Here is a 21,367-nt window from a genome sequence, read left to right on the forward strand (position 1 = left end):
ATGACTGCATGAAGTCATGGAATGTTGGGGTGAAATGAACTTGGCTCCTAAGTCACAAAGTCACAGGTGGGCGGGCATCCTTTGGACAGGGCTCTCGGGAACAGGGCCGCACCACTCCCCTAATGAGCAGAGGAAGGAACTACCCCTCCCAGACAGAGCGGGGGTCAAACCCATGTGGGTCCCGGCCCTCCCCAAGTCTGCTCTCCCCCCGCCTTGCCTTGACGGAAGGATAGCCGTGGGCCCCCCAGGAGCTGCCTGCGCAGGGGTGGTACACACAGCGGGAGCCAGCTGCATGGACAGGCACACTTCTTAGGGAAGGTGGCAAGAAGCGGGCGGCAGCCCTCCAGAGAGTCCCTGCAACATGGACTACGATGAAGAGGCCGAGTCCCAGACCAAAGGTGAACAGGCGTCCCTCCTGGGCTGCACAGCGTAGACCCAGTGACCGTGTGGACCCTGAATAGTTGGAACAATTCGTCAGGGCTTAGCGAACAGTGAGACTGACAGATGCGGTGCTGGAGCGGGCTCATAACTCCAGCCCACTTGAATGTATCCCATATATCAGACCTTATCACATAGGCTGGGAAATAAATATTGGGTCCTGGTCTATGGGCAAAGACTAAGAAATACATGAACTTCTGTGGGCCCATTAGGAACCCACCACTCCTGTTCTAGAATCAGGGTGGTCAAAAGGTAGGACCCAGCCAGGCATAATGATACATGCCTGTAATCCTCCTACTTAAAAGGCTAAAATAGGAGGATCTCAGGCTCAAGGTCTGCCCCAGCAACTTAGCAAGGCCCTCAGCAACTTGTTGAAAACCTGTTTCAAAATTTAAAAATCAGGCTGGGGGTGTAGCTCAGGGGTAGAATGCCCTTGGGTTCAATCTGTATTACTAAAAAAAATAAATATAGCCAGGCGTGGTTGTGCATGCTTGTAATCCCCACGCTTGGGAGGCAGAGACAGGAGGATCGTGCAGATTCGAAGCCAGCCGCGCGCACTGGCTTAGGAGACCCTGTTTCCAAATAAAAATATATTAAAAAAAAAAAGGTCTGGGAGTGTAGCCCGGAGATAGAAGGGCTTCCAGGAACCCCAATCAATCAATCAATCAATCAATAAGATAAAAGGTAGAATTCCTGCCGCAAATGCTCAGCCCACTGAACAAGTAGGCTTCCAAATCCTCTAGGGCCATGCAAAGGGACAGCCTGGATTCCAGAAACCACCAGGGCCCTGTTAGTAGATGCTGGACGACTGAGCTCCGGAGCCCAGTGTGGCTTTCAGGAGCCCACAGCTGATCCTTAATCAGTGGCCCAATAGGGAAAGCACATTCAGCAGGGAGGGGACAGGTGTGAGCTGCTCCTCTCACCAACAGCTCCTCAGACCCCTGCAACCAGCCCAAGGGAGATTTTCCAGCCCCTTCCTCCTGGTCATAAACACAAGGTTGGGTTAGAAGGAGAGGATCTGGTGGCATTCTTGGGAATCAGATTCTTTCTCTGGCTCCCCGGAACTGCTCCTGGCCCACTCACTTGGTCACTGACCCAAGCTGCCCCCTGTTGTGCCTCTTCCCCGCCCCAGCACCACTACCTGCCATGGGTGCCTGGACTTAGCAGCACACCCTTCTAACTGAAAGATTAGCCCCAAACTCTGAAACCTACCCAAGCAGAAGAGAGGGAAAGAAGCCAGGCATGGTGGTGCACAGTTGTAATCCCGGCATTCGGGAGGCTGAGTCGGGAGGATCACGGTTAAGGACAGCCTCAGCTACTTAGTGAGGCCCTTTGCAACTCAGTGAGACCCTGTTTCAACATAAAGAATAAAAATAGGGCTAGGGGTATAGCCAGAGGTAGAATGCCCCTGGGTTCCATCCCCAGTACCACAAAAGAAGAAGAAGAAGAAGAAGAAGAAGAAGAAGAAGAAGAAGAAGAGGAGGAGGAGGAGGAGGAGGAGGAGGAGGAGGAGGAGGAGGAGGAGGAGGAGGAGGAGGAGGAGTGTAATCAAGGAACCCATCTCCAAGATCCCCCAACAGGAGCCGCCCAGCCCTAGGGTACACAGGGGAGTGCTTGTCCCAGGACCCCACAACTATTCAGCCCTGAGGCAGCCCTGTGTTTGGGAAGGAGGGCTCCTAGGACGGAGTGGCCCTGACAGGGCTGCCCACGAGGCTTAGGGACAAGGGTGTCCCTCAGGCCTGGGAGGCAGAGAAAGGGAGCTGAGGGAAGACCCCAGAAGCCACCACCCACGGCCCACAAAGCCCATTCCCAGGACCAAGGGGATGTTTTCTCTTTCAGAGGAGACAGAACCGGCATTAGCACCCCAGGGCAGCGATGACACCCTCTACTGTGAGGCTGAAGCCCCCCTGGTTGTGGAGAAGGAGAAAGCAGCCAGAGACTCTTCAGATGCAGACCTGGAGATTGAAGGTAAGACGGGCACCTGGGGAGTGAGACACTGGAGAAATTGGTTCCACCCGGAGGGAGGTCCTGCAGCGGGGTTATAAGGGAAAGGCTGTGCTCAGTTTTGTGCCTGTCCTCGTCCAGCCTGGCGGGGGACAGCAGCAGGAGCCACCACACTGTGGCCTACCTCCAGCACCCACAGCAGCCTCCTGAGAGCCGAGCAGCACACAGACAGGGCTTCAAGTCTTTCCCCGCGTGGCATCTTATGCCTGTTAACAGCCTTTTCCAGAAGAGGAAACTGGAGTTTAGAGAGATTGTATGAGAGCCAAGTGTGATGACATATGCCTGAAATCCTAATTCTTAGGAAGCTGAGGCAGGAAGAGCTCAGATTCAAAGCCAGCCTCAGCAACTTAATGAGATACAGTTTCAGAATAAAAAGGGCTGGGGATATAACTTGGAGGTAGAATGCCCTTGGTTTCAATCCCCAGTACCACTAACAAAAGATTATGTGAGGAGTTTGCAATATTGTAGGGCCCTTGAGTGTCTCTGGCCCACCTTGCAACCCGGTGTCTTTCTGGTCACCCTGGAGTTCTTGCGTCCCCTGCACGAGAGGCCCACGTGCGCCTTCAACAGCTCCGAGCCTGCCTGGGTCCTGGGGCTGGCCAAGGGCAGCAAAGACTCTGCTATTGCAAATGGCACCTCTGCCCTCCACTATCCCAGTTTCCCCAAGGATAAAAATGCCAAGAAAAACATCTGTTTAGCCAGGGGAGAATAAGGCTGGTCCAATTCAATGGGCCTGGGCCCAAACATCCCGGGTTGAGGCTAGCCAGCCCACGCCCTCTCCCCTCTCCTGTGTTCTTGCACCTTGGTGGTAGATGGGGATCACCAGCTGCAGATGTGGAAGGGAGGTTGTTCCGCCACAAAAATTAAACCGTGAAGCTTAGCCACAGAGTCAGCTTAGAAAATCTACCTGCCTAGGGCGACAGACAACCTGCCCCTTCTACACAGACCTCCTCCCACTGCCCCCGGATACTCCGTGGCTCTTTCTGATTTCTTGTGTACTTCAAGGCTGTCATTAGTGTGTCCAACACCTGCTTCTGCTAGCTGGAGGAGGCCAAGGGACACCTCTGACTGTTTCGCCCTATGCTCCTGCGTGCATCTTCTTCCACCTGGCTCTCCTTGTCCCCAGGAAGCAACCGCAGTGAATGCAGCTAGAAAAGGGCAGCACTGAGGACCAGAGCAGAATCAGTCCCAGGGAAAAAACAGGGGGGCTCCCTACCCTTCTTTGGCCAACAGGAATCTCTAATGGTCCAATGTGGCACCAAAAACTCTGTCCTGAGCAGAAAGACAGGCTCAGCTGCTCCAGCTCCTAGTGTCCCTGCCACTGATGCTGAGGTGCTGGGTGTGGGCAGGAAGGTCTTCCTGGTGAGTATTCAGAAGAAGGGGCAATGGTAGCAGGTGGTTCCCCCACCACGGGCCATTTCCTATACAACAGTGGTTCTCACCTGGAGGTAACCAGACACTGGGCTATCTAGGGGGTGAAGGACTGCTACCGGTACACTGTGGATACAGTCCAGGGAACCCTACTAAATATCCTACAGTACACAGGACAGCCCTGGGCAGCAGAGAAGGACCCAACTCAACAGGTCAGCGGCATGGAGGCTTTGCAGAGGCCGGGAAACTTGCAGGGCAGCCACTCTAAGGAGAGGACCCATTTGTAGCTGCGTTTGCAAACTTGGCCTCTCGGGACTCATAGCCTATCACCCACAAAACTCTCCATCTGGCTCAGAAAGCTGTGGTGTGGGTTAGCCAAAGGGCCTGGGATCCAAACAAAAACCAGATACAAACATGAATACCAGCAGGCCACGGGGATCCTGCCCAGACTGGACTTGCCTAATGAGGAACAGCCATGGGTCCCCAGCATCAAGGGGAACGGGTGCCCGCTGACCATGGCCAGGCCTGTCGAAAGCCTGAGGACTCGAGTCTGCATGGAGAGGTAGAGTCCATACTTCCATGAGCTTTTTTAAAAAAAACCCATATAAGCTGTGTATCTGGAGGCTAGATCTGTCACTGGGAAGCAGGATACAGGCAGGAAGGCCACTCCAACAGCTTGTTTCTGACCGATTTCAAGGTCTGTCTTGCTATCTTGAGATCTGTCCCACTTGGGCATTTTTTTAAGGTGGTACTTCTCTAAACTTCTGGCAACGTTTTATTCATGAATCACATTTTTTGGTGATAGTGAAACTAGAACTGAAATGGAGACTCCCTCAACTCCCCAAAGCCTCCCAGTTTCGCTGTGCCTCCTGTTTTTATCTGACTGGGTCGTCCCAAGGTGGACAGGGGTGGGCCTTTCTCTGTCCCTGCTGATCAGTCACTGGCCAGCCTGGGAATCAGGGCACACGCTCATCTCTCCCAGGCAAGCTCAGGCCCTAACTCCATGGGCTTCATCTCTTACCCATGGGGAGGCCCACCTGGGGCCATCAGTGTCTCCCCCTCCTCCCTCTAACTGGCTTTTGGATTGGCCATGGCATCTAGGACACATACCCAAAGGAACAGACACCTGGCAGGGGGAGTCCAGTCCCCTGAGGCAAGATGGGAGATAAGGAAAGGTGGAAGAGAACCCCGACTTGATCTTGTTTTTCTCTGCAGATAATGAGAAGTTCTACACCACTGGACAGAAGGAGCTATACCTGGAGGCCTGCAAACTGGTGGGCGTAGTGCCTGTCTCCTACTTCATTCGGAACATGGAGGATTCCTACATGAACCTCAACCACCATGGGCTGGGCCCCATGGGGACCAAGGCTATCGCCATAGCCATGGTGGTGAGCACGTGGGGGCACATGGAGCCTGGTGGTGGAGGAGGCCCGGTGAAGCTGCAGGCCCAGATCCAGGGGGACCCCTTATGCCTCCTGCCCTGCTCTGCGGGGCTGCAGGCGTGCACTTCCTGGTAGCTCCTAGAAGGAGATTGCTTGAGATCTATGCTCAAAGTCCATGCTCTTTCCCAGTTAGGAAGCAAGGTGCCAGCCTGTGGGCCCAGGCACAGGGGGGCTGGAAATGGGCCAAAGAGTTAATGCAAGTCACAGTTCAAAATGGGGCCGCTGTCTCCACCCTAGGACTCACCTTTGCTAGGAGCCTGCTGCCGAGCCTCACAGTCAATGCCTGCCTTTAGCTACATTATACATTTTATGGTTTGTGGTGCTGAGATTGAGCCCAGGGATATTCTACCTCGAAGCTACATCTCCTCCCCCCAGCCCTATTTTTTTTATTTCATTTTATTTCATTTTATTATCTGGAAACAGAGTCTTGCTAAGTTGCTGAAAGCCTCACTAAGTTGCTGAGGCCGGCTTAGAACCTGCAATCCTGCTGTCTCAACCTCCCAAGTACTGGGAGGTCATGTGCACCATCACGCCCACCTCCCATTTTGCTTTTCAAAGACCACATTTATAGAGTTAATCGTGTTTTCCCACAGGAATAATTTTATCTCTTGGCATGATCAAACAAGGACTTGACCTTGAATTCATCATAGCTTTCTGTAATAATTGATGACATACAAAACTGCATCTCAAGCTGGGTATGGTGGCACACACCTGTAATTCCAGTGCTTAGGAGGCTGAGGTGGAAGGATCGCAGGTTCAAGGCTAGGCTCAGCAATGTAGTGAGACTCTCAGGAACGTAGCAAGAACCTGTTTCAAAACAAAAGACAAAATAAGGGCTGGAGGTGTAGTTCAGAGGTAGAATACCCCTGGATTCAATCCCCAGTAACACACACACACACACACACACACAGACTTTTACTACAGAGAATCTAATAACTGTATGTCAGCACACTGCTATTCATTTATAAAAGTAAAAAGAAAGCTCCATCTTATTTTGTGTGTGTGTGTGTGTGTGTGTGTGTGTGTGTGTGTGTGTGTATGTGTGTGTGTGGTACTGGGGATGGAACCCAGGGGCATTCTACCTCCAAGCTACACCACCAGCCCTATTTTTTATTCTTTATTTTGAAACAGGGTTTCACTGACTTACAAAGGGCCTCACTAAGTAGCTGAGGCTGTCCTCGAACCACCATCCTCCTGTCTCAGCCTCCCGAATGCTGGGATTACAAGCGTGCGCCACCATGCCCGGCTGAGCGTTCCATTTTTAAAAAGCTCAGTAAAGGCCGGGCGTGGTAGCGCACGCTTGTAATCCCCGCACTTGGTAGGCGGAGACAGGAGAATCGCGCAGGTTCGAAGCCAGCCACGCGCACTGGCTTAGGAGACCCTGTTTCCAAATAAAAATGTAAAAAAATAGGTCAGGGAGTGTAGCCCGGAGGTAGAAGGACTTCCAGGAACCCCAGTGCCACCAAAAAAAAAAAAAAAAAAAAAAAAAAAAAAGCTCAGTAAACCAGGTATGGTGATGTATGCCTATAATCCCAGTATTTGGGAGGATTATAGGTTGAAGCCAACCTCAGCAACTTTCTGAGACCCTCTTTCAAAATAAAATAGAGCTAGATCTGTCCTCTCCAGATGTGGCCAGACCCAGTCTCAATGATAGCAGTTTCTGTTTGGGGAGGATAGTTTTTTCTCCTCTGATTCTCAGTATTATGCACTTGACAGTTAATCATGGTGACATTCTGGCAGACTGAACTTTTATTTGCTTTTTGTGCTGATTAACTTTTCACAGATTTGTGCTTCCCCAACTTAGATTAAAAGCGGCCTGATAGTGGAGGTCCCATTTGAACCACCATGCCCTTGCACCTGGCGATGGGGCTGGAGGAAGAATCTCTCTCTCTCTCTCTCTCTCTCTCTCTCTCTCTCTCTCTCTCTCTCTCTCTCTCTCTCCATCCTTTTTTCCCCAGTGGTTAGCACCGAGAGTGACAGAAACTAGCCTGTGTCAAATGAATGGGGACAGTTTGGTGGGCCTCCCGCTTCACCCTACAAAGTCCCCAGCATGATCCTGGAAAGTGGTAACCACCCTGAGCGTCTAGATGTGAGAAAAATAGCGCCCAGAGTGGGTGGAACTGTAGCTGGCTCCTTGCCTTTGAGCATAACTGAATTTTGCCTACCCCGGAGAGAAAGTCGAGGCCAGGGGACATTCTGGAGTCCCTGGGGGATCATCCTGCATTGCCAAAATGCCAACTGTCACATTTTCTTATTTCCTGAAGTGAGAAACGGACTCTAAAGACTCCTTACCACCTGGGCTTCTCTCTTTGGCAGGCTTCAAAAATGCTTGAATCCAAGCCAGGAGTGGTAGCAAGTGCTTGTAATCACAGCATTCGGGAGGCTGAGACAGGAGGATCGTGGTTCTCAGCCAGCCTCAGCTACTTAGTGAGGACCTCTGCAACTCAGTGAGAACCTGTTTCAAAATAAAGAATAAAAAAATAGGAGCCAGGCGTGGTGGCACACGGTTGTAATCCCAGCATTCGGGAGGCTGAGACCAGAGGATCGCGGTTCACGGACAGCCTCAGCTACTTAGTGAGGCCCTCTGCAAATCAGTGAGACCGGTTTCAAAATAAAGAATATGTCGGGCATGGTGGCACACACTTGTAATCCCCATGCTTGGGAGGCAGAGACAGGAGGATCGCGCAGGTTTGAAGCCAGCCTCTCTGGCTTAGGAGACCCTGTTTCCAAATAAAAATGTAAAAATAGGTCTGGGAGTGTAGCCCGGATGTAGAAGGGCTTCCAGGAACCCCAGTACCACCAAAAAATAAAAATTAAAAATTAAAAAATCAAAATAAAGAATAAAAAAATAGGGCAGGGGGTATAGCTCAGAGGTTGAATGCCCCTGGGTTCCATCCTCAGACCCGCAAAAAAAAAAAAAAAAAAAAAAAAAAAATAGGGCTAGGGGTGTAGTTCAGAGTCAGAATGCCCCTGGGTTCAATAAAAAATTTAAAAAGGCTTGAATCCAAAGATATTTCTTGTGGGAACAAGGTAAAGGGAAGAATAAGTTTCAACTAGAACTGGATATAGTGGTGCATGTCTGTAATCTCTGTACTTGGGAAGCTGAAACAAAAAGATCATAAATTGGAGGCTAGCCTCAGCAATGTAGTGAGACCCTTGGCAACTTAACAAGACTCTGTTTCAAAGCAAAAAAAAATAAAATAAAATAGAGCTGAGGGTATAGCTCAGAGGTACAATGTCCCTGAGTTCAACTCCAGTACAAATTAAGAGTTCTGGTGACAACTAACCCCGGTCCTTCATGCTGCACTACCGGTTATTTTCTCCCTTCTTGCTCCCTGTGAGAATGGCGATCACCTTGCATTGAGATATTTATTGACAATTTAGGTCCAGCTCCTTCCAGCCTTGGTCAGCCTCCTATTAAAGAAATATATCCAGTAAGACTAAGGCTAACCTGGAAGAAAAAAAAAAAAACCACCTTTGAAGAATAGAGAATAGAGGACCTTCTTGTAAGGATCTTCAAATTCCCTTGTTAAACGTACCAAGTGTCCTTTCATCTTGCAGCAGGTAACAGTCCTCTTTCCTTGAGGCTGCAGAGTTAAAATTTATTTAGCTCTAGACAGGCAGAGTGGTGAACATCTGTAATTCCAAAACTTGAGAGGCTGAGATAAGGAGGATCACAGGTCAAGACTACCCTTAGCAACTTAGCCAGACCCTATTTTAAAATAAACAATAAGAGCCCAGGATGTAGCTCAGTGGCAAAACTGTATTGGGATGCTCCAGAGGGGTCAAGTTCTAGACCAGGCAGGCAGGGAATGGACTAGTCACCAGCCACTTCTGTTTCTCTTTCCACCTTCCCTTGTGGTGGCCCAAGTCCAACACGACCATCACCAAGCTGGAGCTGGAAGACAACTACATCCAGGAGGAAGGTGTGCTGAGCCTGGTGGAGATGCTGCATGAGAACTACTACCTGCAAGAGCTGGTACTGTGCCCTGCTCCCTGGCTCCTACCGAGCCGCCAGCCCCAGCCCTGCTCCGGCCAGCCAGTCTGCGCTGCTCCCCTCCAGATGTGGCTTCACGGAGGAAGAGGCCCACCAGAGGCTGGCCAGAGACTGTGATCCCAGTGGCTGTAGGAAACCCTAAGGGGACATTTCTGTCTGTACCTCAAGAGCCCGTAAATAGAAAAATTTTACCTTTGCACAGTCGCTTTAGAGTGAACTTCCTTAAAAAAATAACATGAAATAATTTCATAAAACACAGTGTGAGCCAGAAATGGTGATGCACACCTGTAATCCCAGCACTGGGAGTCTGAGACAGGATGATCACAGGGTCAAAGCAAGTCTCAGCAACTCTGAGCACCCTCGCCAGATCCTGTTTCAAAACAAAACGAAACAAACAAACAAACAAAAATAAAATAAAATTTAAAAAAAGCTGAGTGTAAAATGGGCATGGTGGAGCATGCTTCTAATCCCAGTACTGAGACAGGAAAATCACAGGTCCATTGCCAACTTAGCATGGCCCTCAGCAACTTAGTAAGACCCTGTTTCAAGATAAAATTCGGGCTGGAATGTAGCTTGGATGTCAAATGCTCCTGAATTCAATCCCCAGTAACACACACACACACACACACACACACACACACACACACACACACACACACACACACTGTGCCCGGAGATAGATGGTGTTGATGGTTGCTAAACAATAGAAATATATTTAATGCCACTGGACACCTAAAAATAGTTAAAATGGAGCCGGGCATGGTGATGCATGCTTGTAATCCCAGATTTGGGAGACTGAGATCGGAGGATTGTGGTTTGCATACAGCCTGTTTCAAAATAAAGAACAAAAAATAGGGCTGCGGGTGTCGCTAAGAGGTAGAATGCCTCCAGGTTCCATCCTCAGTACCACACACAAAAAAACAGTTAAAATGATAAACTTTGTTATGGTGGTATTTCACCACATTAAATTTTTGAAAATAGAGTAGACCAAGCCAAACAGTGATGGTTTATCTAAAGTCTCCACCAATGGCCAGGAAGGGCGATGTCCAGGAAGAGCTTCTTTCTAGTGTAATGAGTTATACTTTGTGAATCAACGAATGGAATTTGCCCTGATTATTTATTCTTAACTCATTTTTCAAACATTCATTCTCCGGGTCCTTGGTGCTACCCTAAGTCTTCTAACCCGCTCACAGAGCCCTCTCCCCACCCCAACCCTGCCCCTCAGTCAGCTCACCCTACCCGCATTTGTTCACACAGGACTTGGGGAGACTTGGCCATATGCACGCACATGTGTTCTTGCCTTTTAGAATATTTCCGACAATGAACTCGGTTTTGAGGGGGCCAGGATCATCTCAGAGTTCCTCCAGAGAAACAGCTCTTCCATCTGGAACCTTGAGCTTTCCGGTGAGCCCATGGAAGGGGAAGGAGAGGACTCTGGGAATCTAAGGGAGAGGAGGAGGAGAGCAGAGAAATTCCAGCATCTACTTGAGTCAGTCCAGAGTGCTGCATCCTCCCCGCTGGACCGCCCACCGCCACAATGGCTTCCTCATTTCCTTGCCAAGCACTCCCGACCCGCTTCCCAAGTCTCTTGCCTCTACTTGAACATCTCGCCCGCCCGATGGCTCCTGACTTCCAAGGCTTCCTCTCCTGGTTCATTCATGTCTCTGCTCACACGTCATCTCCTTGGAGAGTTTCCTGACCACCCTGTCTACACATCAGCTCTCAGTCAGGCAGGGGGCACGCCTGTAATCCCAGTGCTCAGAGGCTGACATAGAGCGTCACAGGTTGGAATCCAGCACATGGTAACTAAGCAAGACCCTGTTTCAAAATAAAATAAGCCGGGCGTGGTGGTGCACGCTTGTAATCCCAGCATTTGGAAGGCTGAGACAGGAGGGTTGCGGTTCGCGGACAGCCTCAGCTGCTTAGGCCCTTTGCAACTCAGTGAGACCCTGTTTCAAAATCAAGAATAAAATATAAGCCTGGAGGTGTAGCTCAGAGGTAGAATGCCCCTGGGTTCCATCCCCAGTGCCGCAAAAATAATTAATTAATTAATTAATTAATTAAATAGGCTGGGGATATAGCTCAGAGGTAGAATGCCCTTGGGTTCAATCCCCAGTGTCACAAAAAGTTATAACAAAATAAAAAGAGCTGGGAGTGTAGCTCGATGGTAGAACCACCTGAGTTCCAAAGAACGAGAGAAAGGTAGGAAGAGAAGGAAGGAAGGAAGGAAGGAAGGAAGAAAGGTTGTCTCTGAAATTAAAGATTTAATGGATAAATTCAACAACACATTAGATACAGTTGAATAGATTTAGAAAAAGCATATTTTATCAATCTTTGCAGCATAGGAAGACAAAAAATAGAAAAGATAAAAAGAATAGACTTTATACAGTTACAAGGCCTTCCAAAGAAAGAAATACTGTCTGCCATGCTTCATGGACTGATGGATTCCCAGACAAGAACCCTGGTGAGTCCCAAGAAAGGTAAGTAACGCACATTGCTTGGATCACTGAAAACCACTTAAGATCCAGACATGATCTTAAAAGTATTCAGAGAAAAAAATAAGAAAAAAAATAATATAAATATTAATAATGTGTCAAGTCTTCATTTCTTCTTGTTTTCTTCTAAATATGTCTTGGATTTCTTTATGACAGAACAAATAGATTGAACTCATCCTCTGGCTATTATTCCATGTTTTGGACATAGAATAGTTTATTTAACATCCCTTTACTGAGGGGAGGGGAACTTAGGCCATTTCTAATTTTTCAATCACTTTTTTTTTTTTTTTTTTTGCAATACTGGAGATGGAACCCAGGGGCACTCTACCTCTGAGCTATACCCCTAGCTTTTTTTTTTTTTTTTTTTTTTTTTCTTGCAGAACTGAGGATGAAACCCAGGGGCATTCGACCTCCAAGCTACACCCCCTGCCCTATTTTTTATTCTTTATTTTGATACCAGGTTGCAGAGGGACTCACTGAGTTGCAGAGGGACTCACTAAATAGCTGAGGCTGTCCGCGAACTGTGATTCTCAGGTCTCAGGCTCCCGAATGCTAGGATTACAAGCGTGTGCCACCATGCCCAGCTTTTTTATTCTTTACTTTGAAACAGGGTCTCAATGAGTGGCAAAGGGCCTCACTAAGTAGCTGAGGCTGCCCGCGAACCACAATCCTCCTATCTCAGCCTCCCAAATGCTGGGATTACAAGCGTACGCCACCACTTCCAGCTTCAACCTTTCAATTAATGTTTCAAAGATCTTTCTTGTTTGTTTATATTTTAGGCATATGTTCTAGTATTTTTTAATTATTTAAAAACTATTTTGGGGTACTGAGGATTGAACTCAGGGACATTCTACCACTAAGCCACACCCCCCAGCCAATTTTGTATTTTACTTTGAAAGAGGGTCTCACTGGTCGGCGTGGTGGCGCACGCTTGTAATCCCCACACTTGGGAGGCAGAGATAGGATCGCGCAGGTTCGAAGCCAGCCGCACTGGCTTAAGAGACCCTGTTTCCAAATAAAAAAATACAAAAATAGGTCTGGGAGTGTAGCCCGGAGGTAGAAGGGCTTCCAGGAACCCCAGTACCACAAAAAAAAAGGGTCTCTGAGTTGCTAGGGCTGCTCTCAAGCTCGTGATACTACTGTCTCAGCCTCCTAAGTTCTGGGATTACAGATGTGTACTACTATGCCTAGCTAATCAGGAGCAAAATTACTGAATATAAAGATATATCTCCTTTGGGGAAGTTAAAAATCAATCTCCAGTGTTCCCTTAAGAAGCCAGTACCAAGTTACAATTCCACCAATGGACTGTTCATCTATACCGTCCCCAGAGGGATATTAGCAAGATGTGTATAATCAAATGGATAATGTGTGGATGTCAAAGTCACAATGCTTGGGTCCAAATCTCAGCTTTGACACTGGGCTAGTTAACCCTTCTGTGCCTTGATTTCTCCTGTGTAAACTAAGGGCAATTACATGACTTACATTAGATGGTGGTTGTGAGGATCAGTAAATCAAAATCAAAAGCACCTACCTGTAGGACTCTATTAGCACCTCACTAATCTGAGGACTTGGGAAGCTGAGACAGGAGGATCGCAGGTTGGACACCAGCCTAGCAAGACCTTTTTTAAATTAAAAAAAGCTGGGCATGGTGGCACACTCCTGTAATCCCAGTACTTGGGAAGCTGAGATGGGAGAATTAGAGATTTGCAGCTAGTCTCAGCAAACTCCTGAGGCCTTCTGCAACTCAGTGAGACCCTATTTCAAAAAAATAAAATAAACTAGGGCTGGGGGTATAGCTCAGAGGTAGGATGCCTCTAGTTTAATCCCCAGTAAAATAAATAAATACATACATACATGGAGTTGGCCTCTAACTCAAAGGCAGAATCCCCCTGAGCTCAATTCCCGGCACTACCAAAAATAAAAAATAAAAGTCTAAGACACGTAGACAGTATCTAGCATATAAAAATTCAGTGTTAGTAAGCCAGGTGTGGTGGTACACACTTATAATCCCAGCATTTGGGAGGCTGAGATGGGAGGATCATGGTTCACTGACAGCCTCAGCTACTTAGTGAAGCCCTGTTTCAAAACAAAGAATAAAAAATAGGGCTGAGGGTGTAGCTCGGAGGTAAAATGCCCCTGGGTTCCATCCCCAGCACCACACACACAAAAAAAAATTCAGTGTTAGTCACTATTATTATCTTCATTACATTTCATATTCCCACCTTACTATTGAAATAATACATCTTTTCAGATGCTTATTTCCATTTTTTATTTCCTCTTCTATGAAATGCCTATTGTTCTGTAGAATTGTTTGTATTACTGGGTATCAGGCATTCTTTAGAGGCTACAGCCATACTTGAGGGTCACAGAAAGAAGGACACATTAGAAGAGATGGTGAACAGTTTTTCCTGTTTTCTCAAATCTATTTACTATAAGTCCTTGTCATCTTTTTTTGTTGTTGTTGCACTGGGGATGGAACCCAGGGGCACTGTACCTCTAAACTACACCCCCAGACCTATTTTTTAGTCTTTTAATTTGGGGGGGGGGGTGTTTGGGGGGGATGTTTTTTGTTTTTGCGGTACTGGGGATGGAACCCAGGGGCATTCTACCTCTGAGCTACACCCCCAGCCCTATTTTTTATTCTTTTTTTTTTTTGGTGGTACTGGGGTTCCTGGAAACCCTTCCACCTCTGGGCTACACTCCCAGACCTATTTTTATATTTTTTTAAATTTGGAAACAGGGTCTCTTAAGCCAGCGAGGCTGGCTTCGAACCTGCGCGATCTTCTTGTCTCCGCCTCCCAAGCACGGGGATTACAAGCGTGCGCCACCACGCCCGGCTTATTCTTTATTTTGAAACAGGGTCTCACTGAGTTGCAAAGAGCCTCACTAAGTACCTGAGGCTGGCTTCGAACCTGTGCAATCCTCCTGTCAGTCTCCCAAATGCTGGTATTACAAGCATGAGCCACCACACTCAGCTTCGTCTTTTTATTTTTGAAACAGGGTCTCACTAAGTTGCAAAGGGCCTTGCTAAGTAGCTGAGGCTGTCCACGAACCTTGATGCTACGGTCTCCGCCTCGCAAATGCTGGGATTACAAGCGTGCCCCATGACACCCAGCACTTGTCATCTTATCTATGTCTGATTGATTGTTTCAAAGGGAAGAGGACTAGCAGGCCTATGATTTGGGAGGGCAAGGGGAGCCGTGGTCTGGAGTGAATCACTAACACAACACCCTCCTTACAGGAAATAACTTCAAGGAAGAAGCCGCGGCACTCCTCTGCCAAGCCCTGTCGGTAAGGAGCAAGAGTGCCGGGGGCCGCGTGGAAATGTCCCTGAGAGGTCTGGGTAGCCAGGGGCTGCCCTGGGCATAGTGATGGGAGCCCATTCTGCAGTTTAGGGAGCTAAGGAGTGCTTGCCTTCCTCCAACCCCGGCAAAAGCTGCAAGGCAGGGCTCTTAGGATGCTACCACATTCTCCCAGCAGCCACCAACAGCTAAACAGAAAATGAATTAGACATTGCTTTCAGTCTAAGAACTCTGCCCACCTTGTTCTTGGTACCTGGGAGGCCTACATCATATTGCCCCGAGGTGAGTAAGAGATTTCCAGTCTGAAGACAAAAATAACCTCTCTTTCCGCCATGTGTTCCTCTAGTCCAATTACCAAATCAAGAAGCTGGATCTCAGTCACAACCGGTTCTCTGATACAGGAGGAGAATACCTGGGACAGATGCTGGGTATGACCCATGGCGGGAAGGGACCAGCCACGGGGAGGACTGGAAAGATTGCTTATCAGAGCCGAATCACCTTTATTTGAATTATGTTTGAATGTTCAGATCGTAAGGCATGCCCAGAATATTAAAATGGAGCACATACCTAGATGTGGGAAGTCTAACTTTCCAGTGATTAGAACGTTTAATTTAATAGAGAAACAGCTTGCTGACCTCAAGGAAGCTAAGGATTATTACATGTGGCCCAGCAGGTACAAACTCTAATGAAAACAAGTCATATATTTGACAACAATATTTTGTGCATGTGTGTGTGTGTACTGGGGATTGAACCCAGAGGCATTCTACCTCCAACGTATGCCCCCAGCCCAATTTCATTTCTTATTTGGAAACAGGGTCTTGCTAAGTTCCCGAGGCTGGCTTTGAACCTGCCATCCTCTTGTCTCAGCCTCCCAAGTACTGAGATTACAGATGTGCGCCACCACGCCCAGCTGACAACCACACATTTTAAACATATTCATAATAAAAGACACTAGAAGCCAGGCTTGTTGATGCTCACTGAGAACCCCAGCAACATGGGAAGCTGAGGCAGGATGATCCCAAGATCCAGGTCAGCCCCGGCAAATTAGAGATGCCCTGTCTAAATATGAGAAAAAATAAATAACTTCTGGTGGGGGAGCCCAGTAGTAGAGCACCCCTGGGTTCAATCCCCCGTACTGGAAAAAAAAAAAAAAAAAGACACCATACACAAGTTTGAGATGAGCAACAGGCAGGGGTGGATATTTGCAGCATTAGTATAAATATTAAAGATAAGTGTTCAGACTACTGGTGGCAGATCCCATATATCTCCTAATGTGGTGGCCTGTACCCGTGGTCCCAGCTACACAGGAGGCCAAGGCAGAAGGATTATGAGTTCCAGGCCCGCCTGGGCAACCTAAGTAACAGAGTAAGACTCCATCTCCAAAAGAAAAAGAAGAAAAAAAAAGACCCTATAGCTTAATTAGACAATGATAAATGCCCCCAGTGGAACAGTGGTCAAGGGTCAAGGCATATAGATAACACAAAAAGAGAGCCATTCTACCTCTGAGCTACACCCTAGCACTATTTTATTTCTGAAACAAGGCCTCACTAAGTTGCTGAGGCTGGCCAGGAACCTGCCATCTTCCTGTCTCAGCCTCCCTAGTACTGGGATTATAGGCACGCACCACCACACGCACCACCACACCCGGCCTGAAGTCTGGGTTGACTTCCACGTGCAGTGAGGTCAGCGGAGTGTGTCGAGGGGGCAGGGGCAGCGTTTAATTTGCAGATTTGGAACTCTTCTGTTTGCACTATGAAGAAGGCAATGGAGCCAAGTGTGGTGGCACACACCTGCAATCCTAGTGCAGGAGAATCGCAGGCTTGGGGACAGTCTCTGCAGTAGGGAGGAGCTCTATAACTTAGGGAGGCCTTGTTTCAAAATAAAAAGTAGAGCCGGGCGTGGTGGCGCACGCTTGTAATCCCCGCGCTTGGGAGGCTGAGACAGGAGGATCGTGCAGTTTCAAAACCAGCCTCGGCTACTTAGTGAGACCCTGTCTCCAAATAAAATATATTTTAAAAATAAAATAAAAAGTAAAATAGGCCTGGGGATGTAGCTGCCACCAAAACAAACAAACACGAACGAACAAAATGGAGAACAAGCAAGGACGAGAGGCTAGTTAGGAGGCTGTGCTCACAGTCTAGAGGGGAGAGGTGGTGAGAAAGAAGAGTGGGTGGGTTCAGAAACCATTTAGGGGTGAAGGAGGGGAGGTTAGAAATAGATAGATTAGCTGGGTGTGGTGGTACGTGCCTTTGATCAGTACTTGGGAGACTGAGACGGGAGGAGCACAGGCTCGAGGACAGCCTCAGCAAGTAGTAAGACTCTTCAACATAGGCCCTGTTTCAAAATAAAAATTAGCCCAGTGTGATGGTATACACCTGTCATCCCAGCCCTTGGGAGGCTGAGACAGGAGGATCGCACAGGTTCAAAGCCAGCCTCAGCTACTGAGTGAGGCTCTCAGCAACTTAGTGAGACCCTGTTTCCAAATAAAGTATAAAATAGGTCTGGGAGTATAGCCCGGAGGTAGAAAAGCCCCTGGATTCCACCCCCAGTACCACAAAAAATAATTAAAATTAAAATTAAGGCTAGAGGTGTGTAGCTCAGGGGTAGAATGCCCCTGGGTTCAATCCCCAATACCCCACACACACACACAATACCCCCCCACACACACACACAAGAAAAAAAAAACTATTTTTATCCAGAGGCTGAGACAGGAGGATCGCAGTTTCGCAGCCAGCCTCAGCTACTTAGTGAGGCCCTCTGCAACTTAGTGAGACCTTGTTTCAAAATAAAGTATAGCCGGGCGTGGTGGTGCACACTTGTAATCCCCGTGCTTGGGAGGCGGAGACAGGAGGATCGCACAGGTTCGAAGCCAGCCGCGCGTGCTGGCTTAGGAGACCCTGTTTCTAAATAAAAATATAAAATAGGTCTGGGAGTGTAGCCCGGAGGTAGAAGGGCTTCCAGGAACCCCAGTACCACCAAAAAAAAAAAAAAAAAAAAAAAAAGTATAAAAAATTAGGGCTGGGGGTGGAATGACCCTGGGTTCAATCTTCAGTACTGCAAAAAAAAAAAAAAAAAAATCATTCTTAAAGCTACTAAATGTCAAGTGATTTCTAAAACTAAGGCATTGTGATTTTATTTTACGTTGATCCTCACCAAGACCCTCCACAGGTAAACTCTCCATTTTAGGGATGAGGAAGCAGTGGAGGGAGGCTGTGTCACCTGGCTGAGGTCTCGCAGCTCGTCCTTGGGGAGGTGAACCCCCAGCTCAACTGTGAGGCCACTTAGGAGATGCAGCCAAGCAAGGCATCATGTAAAGGAGGGGAGGGCGGAGAGAGGAAAAGAAAGACAGACAGACAGACAGACAGACAGACAGACAGACAGACAGACAAAGGGAGGGAGAGAGAGAGCGTGAAGGCAGCAGAAAGTTTGTTCTCAAAATCTTGTAAGACACAATCTTCCAAAATTACATCCTGGTGGTTAACAGAGAGAGAAAAAGAGATAGAGAGATGATTGGTACACAGAGCACAGTTCTTAAAAGAAAAAGTATAATAAGTCTGTTTCCAAGGCCTGTGTCTCAGGCAATTCCTACCTTTCAGTTATCATTCAAGAGGCTTGTAGCCTTTCCTTCTGATGGTGCCCTCAGCATAGCCACCTTCCCTAAATAAATATAAAAATAATAATGTGTTTATTTTATTTTTATTCTTTTATTGGTACATTATAATCTCATATCTCTCTGTCTCTTTTTTTTTTTTTTTGGTTTGGTTTTTGTTGTTGTTGTTTTGTTTTGTTTTTGGCCGTACTGGTGATTCTGCCTCCGAGCTATGCCCCAGCCCTATTTTGTAATTTGTTATTTTGAATCAGGGTTTCACTGAGTTGCAAAGGGCCTCACGAAGTAGCTGAGGCTGGCTGTGAACTGCCATTCTCCTGTCTCAGCCTCCCACATACCAGGATTACAAGTGTGCATCACCATGCCCGGCTTGACCTTCCACTTTCTGAGACTGACTAATCTCACTTAACATAATGCTCTCTGGGTCCACCCATTTTCCCTTCAAATGACATAATTTTATTCTTCTTTATTGCTGAATAGAATTCCATTTAATAATGTGTTTGTTTTTGTTTTTGCGGTTCTGGGGATGGAACCCAGGGGCATTCTACCTCCAAGCTACAGCCCCTGCCCTATTTTTTATTCTTTATTTTGAAACAGGGTCTCACTGAGTTGCAAAGGGCCTCACTAAGTAGCTGAGGCTGTCCGCGAACCGCGATCCTCTGTTCTCAGCCTCCCGAATGTTGGGATTACAAGCGTGTGCCACCACGCCCGGCTTTCATAATGTGCTTAAATGGGACATTTTCCCAACCCTATGGAGCATGTAAACACAAGCAACCTTTTTTTTTTTTTTAAGCAGTGCTGGGGATCAAACCCAGAGATTTGTACATGCTATGTGAGGACTCTACCACTGAGCTATTAAAAAGATCTTTAAACTAAAAAAAGAAAAAGAAAAATGTAATCTCTGTGTAAAGCCAGTTTCTCAGCAAGCCTGTCCTTCCCCCTACAGCTCCCTCCAGGTTCTCAGAGAAGTTTCAGAGCCACCACTGTCCCTGTGGGGCTCCACGAAAAAGAGATCACGTGACATGATACACCACAGCCAGCACTGCCTCCCTGTGTAAATAAATGTAGCCTGGAAGTTATTTTTCATGCTAGCTCCAACCATTTTAATGACTGCATAGTATTCTACCAGATGGATATTTGTAACATACCTTATCCCTCCCCTGTGAGTCACAGATCCCACCTTTACTAGTGAGGTGCAAACATCTACAAGTACAGAGCCCTTTCCACATTCTGTACTGTCTTCTTCGGTAGCGCCTCACAGACATGAGATGGGGTGCACATTTTAAAGAGAAATACCTATGGTCACATAGCATTTACCAAGTAGATTATACCAATTTACTTTCCACCTTCAATAAAGAATCTGATCATTTTACTTCATCTTCCTAGCATTAGGAATCATCTGAGACCTTTAATTGAGGGACCACGGCAATCACAACTGGGTGTACGCTCTGCATGCCGGTTGACCGGGACTACACCCCAACGTCATGACATCTAGCAGCTCGAGATGTGGGGTGCTAGGCTGACTCCCTCTTCCTTCCAGGCCTCAATGTAGGAATCCGGGCGCTGGACCTAAGCTGGAATCACTTCCACACGCGGGGAGCGTTGGCCCTGTGCAATGGGCTCCGGGTAAGGCCTCTGAGTGGCGGGTTGCGCCTGGGTGGAGATGGCCGGGACCTCCATCCTCCATGGGCTGCCATGATGAGGGCCAGCAGAGCTGTCAGCAAATGCTAACATTTGCTGGTGTCAGCGCCCCCTCCACAATCCCTGCATATACATTATTTTTCCTACCAACCCTACATGCTGAGACATGGTAGCATCTTTGGGAACACTTCAAGAGGAGTTTAATTAAGGTGCAGGCAAAATGACCAGAGCCCAAAGAGAATGATGCTCAGAAGTACTTGAAACTCAGAGCCCGGATGGGAGGGATGGTTTACCATCGGGCAGGCCTGCCTCTGGGAACCCCTGAGAGCGGGGTCTGGATGCCAGGGCGGGTAGAGGGGCCCTTTGTCTGGGAGAGCCGTGTGTAAGTGTGCTGCTGCTGCTGCTCTTTCCTCTCCCTGGAGTCTAATGTGACCCTGAAGAAACTGGATCTCTCCATGAACGGCTTTGGGAACGAAGGGGCTCTGGCCCTCGGGGAGGTCCTCAGACTCAACAACCGCCTGATCTACCTAGACGTCAGTGGCAATGACATCACCAGTGAAGGGGCCTCCAAACTCAGCCGGGGACTGGAATACAATGAAAGCCTCCAGGTCCTGAAGGTAGTCTTTACCACAGCTGATGTGTGTGTGCATGCGTGCACGTATGTGTATGGTCAGCTTTTTCATCACTGTGACAAAGTCCTTGACAAGCATAACTTAGAGGAAGAAAGGTATATTGGCACATGATGTTAGAGGTTTCAAAGTTCATGGCTGGCCAGCTTCAAGGCAGAAATTGCTTGGTGGTAGGGCATTTAGTCATGGTAGAGGCAGAAAAGCCACTGTCATGGTGGCCATGAAGGAGAGAGACAGACAGACAGGCAGACAGGCAGACAGACAGACAGATAGATAGACAGACTAGCCAGTGTCAAATATAGTCACCAAGTCCACACCTCCAGTGACCCACCTCCTCCAATCGTGCTCCACCTCTGAGCCTTGCTGCATTGGGGACCATGCTTTTAACACATGAGCTCTTGGGGGACATTCCAAGCCCCACCCCTAACAGTGTGTGTCTGT

General features: G+C 47.9%; 1 protein-coding gene across 1 annotated transcript in view; it reads left to right on the plus strand.

Annotated features, from left to right (window-relative positions):
* Positions 1-361: 361 nt before the first annotated feature.
* Positions 362-21,367, plus strand: part of LRRC74A (leucine rich repeat containing 74A) — a gene marked incomplete at both ends in the record, with an annotated part of 47,536 nt that continues 26,530 nt past the window's right edge. The window contains 9 exons of the mRNA XM_080707182.1: positions 362-398; positions 2,278-2,406; positions 5,029-5,201; positions 9,127-9,234; positions 10,560-10,656; positions 14,989-15,038; positions 15,396-15,477; positions 20,197-20,282; positions 20,720-20,914. Of these exons, the coding sequence (XP_080563308.1) occupies positions 362-398; positions 2,278-2,406; positions 5,029-5,201; positions 9,127-9,234; positions 10,560-10,656; positions 14,989-15,038; positions 15,396-15,477; positions 20,197-20,282; positions 20,720-20,914 (957 nt within the window). The remainder of the gene's footprint in view (positions 399-2,277; positions 2,407-5,028; positions 5,202-9,126; positions 9,235-10,559; positions 10,657-14,988; positions 15,039-15,395; positions 15,478-20,196; positions 20,283-20,719; positions 20,915-21,367) is intronic.

The sequence above is a fragment of the Muscardinus avellanarius genome, assembly GCF_963383645.1.
Source record: "Muscardinus avellanarius genome assembly, chromosome: 12".
Lineage (NCBI taxonomy): Eukaryota > Metazoa > Chordata > Mammalia > Rodentia > Gliridae > Muscardinus > Muscardinus avellanarius.